This window comes from Mchenga conophoros, linkage group LG4 (genome assembly GCF_057382185.1).
Source record: "Mchenga conophoros isolate Kocher_MC1m ecotype Shallow Benthic linkage group LG4, M_conophoros_male_GT1.1, whole genome shotgun sequence".
Taxonomy (NCBI): domain Eukaryota; kingdom Metazoa; phylum Chordata; class Actinopteri; order Cichliformes; family Cichlidae; genus Mchenga; species Mchenga conophoros.
In genome coordinates, this window is record NC_140529.1 from 19,202,989 (window position 1) to 19,208,379 (window position 5,391).

At 39.3% G+C, this 5,391-nt stretch overlaps 1 protein-coding gene across 1 annotated transcript; it reads right to left on the bottom strand.

Moving 5' to 3' along the window:
- Positions 1 to 371: 371 nt before the first annotated feature.
- LOC146575908 (uncharacterized) lies at positions 372 to 4,122 on the bottom strand. The gene is made up of 2 exons (XM_085272604.1): positions 3,245 to 4,122; positions 372 to 2,480 (listed from the first exon to the last, which is right to left on the bottom strand). The coding sequence occupies exons 1-2, from the start codon at positions 4,064 to 4,066 to the stop codon at positions 2,145 to 2,147; spliced, it is 1,158 nt and encodes a 385-aa protein (XP_085128730.1). The 5' UTR covers positions 4,067 to 4,122; the 3' UTR covers positions 372 to 2,144.
- Positions 4,123 to 5,391: the final 1,269 nt, after the last annotated feature.

Sequence of the window (5,391 nt, forward strand, 5' to 3'; positions counted from 1 at the left end):
TGAATGTTCAATAGACTGGGCCGTTAAGTTCTCTTAACGGTGTAGCCCGTTGTGCCTTTTTCATGTGCAGCCTTTTTTTTCATCTGGTCAGTAAGTGCTTTCTTAGTTTCTCCCGCTAATTAAAATAGTAAGCTAAAGGGAATGTTCAGGTTATTTGAAGTGGAGTTGCCTGTAGTAGACAGCACTTAGCACTCTGACTTTGCAGAAGCAGCAGTTAGATATTGGGGACAAAATAAGGCAACAAATTGCTTGGGGAATGAGACCACAAAACAACACCAGTTGAAAATACATATACATATTTAAATGATTTTAATTTTCAGTGCTTCACCTGGCAGGAATCCGTACACTAAACATAGAAGTGCATCTGTTCCTGCTGCACACATTGTTACTGTGTTTTTGGCTAGTGCCAAAATAAATGACTAATTTTAACATTCTAATACTTTTTTACTACAGGAAGAGTAACAAATATTTCCAATATAGCATACAGTAACAGTTCTACAAACTGGAAGATTGCTGAGTGCTGTCTACTGTATATACAAACATAAGTACAACACCATTACAAATACCATATTCCAACTGATTAAGCATGTTCTATATTAAAGTATTTCAGATGTTTGCAGAAATCTTAATAGAAACAAGAATGTGAACCTTTATGTTCCTAATGGGTTTAGAAGAAAAGTTGTCAATTACAGAGATTGGTTACATTGTGAAGAGGTTTGTATAACCTCTTCACAATGTAACTGTTATTTTAGCCTGTTATTATATGCAAAATACAACCTGTTTTTGAGTATGGTGTATTTTGAAAGACACCAGTAAACCATTCTCATTTGTACAAAACATTGTCCTCTCTGTTACATTCTATACATCTTTAAACATGAACATGTCTAATGACACCGCTGAAAGTTATTTAATTACTCATTCTATAATGTCATACACGTGCTGTGATTTTTAAGAAAAGAAGCCGTTCTTTATCAAACATGGGATTGCTTTAATCTATTCCACAATAACAAAAATATAGGCTCAAGAAACATTTGGAGCATTGGTGACACAACTATGATTCTACACTTTAGCCTACTTGGTCTTCTTGTCTAATTGATCACAACATTAGCTATATTGCCAGTCTATGTGGTTGTTATCCAAGGTGCTCTTGTTTTTGTTAGAAATGAACACATTTTTGCTACCAAAAACTATTATGAACAACTTTTGATGCTTTAACAGTTTGATAAGTTTAACTCAATCCCAAAAGGATTTATTTTTTTCTAACCTGTATCATATTTTAGTTTAATACTCCACGCTTTGTAGCTACTGTGAGATTATTCTGTTATCATATGTTATCTTATATCTGTAGTTAAAGTAGTTGAATTATGTTAACAGCTGTAGAACATATATGTATCCCTTAGTCTAGATTGTGTGCAAAGTATGTAGCTTAGTTTCCCTTATATTTTTAGGTTAAAAGAATGTGACCATTTTTGGATTTGTTAGACAGGTGTGGATTACCCTGTACCCTTGATCTGCTGTGAATGTGTTACACTGTTTCTTGACATTTCATACTGCTGAATCATGAAGAGAATGTTGTGTGCAGAGGACCTTGTGCCGATAATAGAAGAGACAGACCACATTCCATACCCCCACCTTTACAGAGAGCAGAAAGACAGGGAGCCGAGGTCATAACTTAGGCGCCGTAACAGAGAAAGAATGTGAATGTTTAGGCTTTTACGACTAGGTGGGGGCCACTAGAGGCTATAAGAAGCGGAGTAGCCCGTCACCATTTTGAGATTTGCTGTGACCCTCTTCATGCATGTCTCCCCATCATGATGGCTTATGCTCATAAAGTGTTGGATTGTATGGAAATAAAAGATTGTTGATTGAGCATTTATACACCGAGTATTGTCCTTCCTTCAGCCCAAAGATTCAAAGAATTGGGAGATTTTAACACTACCAAGAGCAAGCAACACTTCATGATGAGTTAATTTACTGACATGGATAAAATGAAAATTATGTTATACAGTCTTTTCTGATAATTTTGATACAAAGACAAGATAAGTACACACTGGAGAAAAATAATTACTTAATAATAAGTACATTAAGCTGTAGGAATACGTACTGAAGTACAAAATGTACTACATTTGTATGTTTGTGTCCATTTAAGTAGCCTCAAATAACTGTGAACGAACTGTATCCCTGAGATGAAAATATAAATCAAGGGCCTGGGACATGGTAGATGGGAATTCCAAGCTTGATTCCTCCATTATTATTGTGCACAAATCAAACACTTGCACATCACATGGGACTGAACTAACAAAAGTGCAGCTATTTTTACACAAGGTCAAATCTTCTGTCAGTGGAACGAGACAGTCTTCTGCACCCCAAAGGTGAGGGGCCATGTACATGACATCAGGTATCCCACAGGGCACGTTGTTATTCTTTGAGGGCCTTATACGGTGAGCATTCCAAACACTCCGGATGTCATTCAATACCTCCTGATGAAGAAACAAGAATTAGGTCAGAGCTGTAATACAAGGCATTTTTAAAATGGTCGACAATAAGTGTGGTGCATCCTTAAATGAATTGAAAAGCAGCAATGTTTGGATGCAGTTTAATGAAAACCAAAGGAAGAGGGAGTGATTGCAAAAAAAGAAAAGAAAGAACCACACCAGGCAAACCACTGAGTTGTGGGATCTGGGCTTTATACTAATACTAATACTAATCTTGGTCCGGATGCGCAAAGCTTTTCAACTTTATGCGCATAATACAGGTGACAAAATCAATATTTTTCAATCCCATGAGGGGATCCAATATCATCTGAGTCCTGAATGTACCAATGATAGAGCGCTGAAGAGTTACTGATGCGTGAAGCCTCTGACTGCTTTTGACAGACTGGCAGTGACAGATCGGTAGCTGCAGCATAACTGCTGATGCAGAATGAGCGCAGACAAGGATAATGTCCTCCGATCAGAAAAAAACAACATTTAAGTCGTGCTGACTTCTGATCAGTTCAATTGGCAAAGTGTTCCCTGATTTAAAAACTTTGGCTGGGTCGATGCTTCAGCCTCCATTACGCACATACAGAGTGCAGTTGACCTACTTCAACAACGTTAGGAATACATTGCATTTACCGTTCGGTAAAGGTAATGTCGTTTTAACTACGGTATGTAAACGATTATTTTGTTACCCTTACTGCTAAAACAGCGTAATTTAATGTAATTAATTACCACCACTGGTTATCATAATATGGGTCATTTACCTGAATGATTGACATGAAGCAGAACTGTGACAGAGCTTTGTCAATGAAATCCCCAAAGAAGAATCCTTCGTCCTTCAGTTCTCCTAGAAGCTTGATCCATGACTCGACTCCTTCTTTTCTCATCACTGCCCACCAGCTCTCAATTCTCTGGTTTGCCGTACTTGCTCCTGTGACATAGCTTCTGTCTCCTGCTCTATCATCCCCGTCATTTCTCTGTAAATAACGCTGGAGGTCTCTGACCAACACGTTCTCAGTGCCCATGTCAGTTCGTACGAGCCTGGGGAAACCCCCACGACTCTCCACTGCTTCCACAAAGTAACCTCCGATAACCTTTGGGTCACTGTTAGTGTGTGCGGCCCGCAGCCAAATGATGTTGCGTGAGAAACCGTCGATGCATCCATTAATACATATCCCATATGGCTTTAGTTTGTCATAAGAGTCTATGTGCCACACAAAGTTAGGCCCCTGAGCAAAATATTGCCTCCTTCTGAGACGTGTGGTCTGGCGAACCTGGGAACCTAATGGGTCCAGTAAAGAGATGAGGATCCTGACGTCTTCTTTCCTGATCGCAGTGCCGTGTTGTTTGCACTTTGTAAACATCCACCGATAACCGTGATCCTTCCCAGGCCCTTGCAGTTGGTTCACAATAAAATCTATCCCGGCGTCCAGGTCGTACTTACGTCTGTAAAGCGACTTGGCTCTCAATATCCGGTTTAAATGTCTCTCCGTAATGATGGTTCCTTGCATTGCCAGGCTTTTCAAAATGCGTTTGTAGCTCATTCCCAGCCTAAAATAAAACTCAATCAGACTGTCTCTGTCCATGGTGTATAGGTTTAGCTTCTTTTAGCTTGGGGTAGGCCTCAGTTGATGTTTTAAATTAAAACGCTTGAAGACAAAGTGAACTCTGGACAAGCGTGCGGCCTACCTGAAGCCCAGGTGGGCTTGTTGATAATCACATTTTCACACTCATCTCGGGGCACATCCATGGTGTTCTGGTGCCAGCCTGTCCCCTCTGTTTTTGTGGGGGTTTTCCCCACATACGAAAATGGCCGCTTCTGCCTGGAGGGAGTTTTTTATTTTTGCTTTGCAGCTGCACAGGATCTGTATAGAAGTTTTAAACACTTCTATTTTGGGCAAATTTATAATATTTTAGACGACAGAACATAAAACACTGTTTGCTTGCGTGCGTGTGTTTGTGTGTAAAAACTGAGATGTTCAGAGGTCTTGCTTCATGGTATCGAACAGCCCACACAAAACAGGTTCTTTATGATTTAATTTAAGTGCTGATGTAAACCACAATGTTCAGCAAACATCTATCAGGTCATTGGACTGTATTTTTTTAAAGCTTAAGTATGCGCACATGGGATATATTAAAAACTGACAAGCCGTTTGAACACATGATGTGAAATCACTTAATCAACCTGCTGGATTTGCCAAAAGTTAAAATATTTATACTACTTTGGCACATTGCTCTTAACTTATTAAGGTGGCTATTAGTGAGGGTCATGATAATCAATTCAATTGAGCAGAAGTGACGTTCTTACTTCGATTCGTCCAAATTCATGTGAGTTCCAGTCTGTTCAGCCTGTTTCTGTGTAGCACCAAGCAGTAGACCTAAACCTGGATGTGCTTCTGGGTTCTGCCTCTAATGAAAACGGATGAGTGTAAAATGCAACCATTGTTTGTAGTTTGCTGCCACCTACTGAGTGAAAAAAGAACTGAAGTTGTAAAAAGTCAGTATTCCTAATGATAGGCTTCGTTTTGTTTCAGTTTCAGTTCACTATACAGCTCATCAAACTGTTTTCCCTTTACGTTTTGATATAATAGCTTTTTAGTACTACTGAGACACATACTGCCTTTTTCTTCCGTTAGAGTAATATTTTCTTGAGCTGTGTAACTGGATTTGTTCAAACATAGAGGTAGTTTGGATTCACTGACACAGGAGCCATACGCCCTTTCTGCAGTTTCTATGCTTCCTTAGCTCGTTTATGTCGCCATTGTTAATCCTGTCCTGTGCAAAGAAAAGCCCAAGCTACACTTGTCTGACTGACAGAAGGTTCAAGAGAAGGACATTTGCTCTCAACTCTTTCCCTGTTGAAATGTTATTCCAAGCAAGTGAGTTTCCTACAGGGTATGGAGGGTTAGTA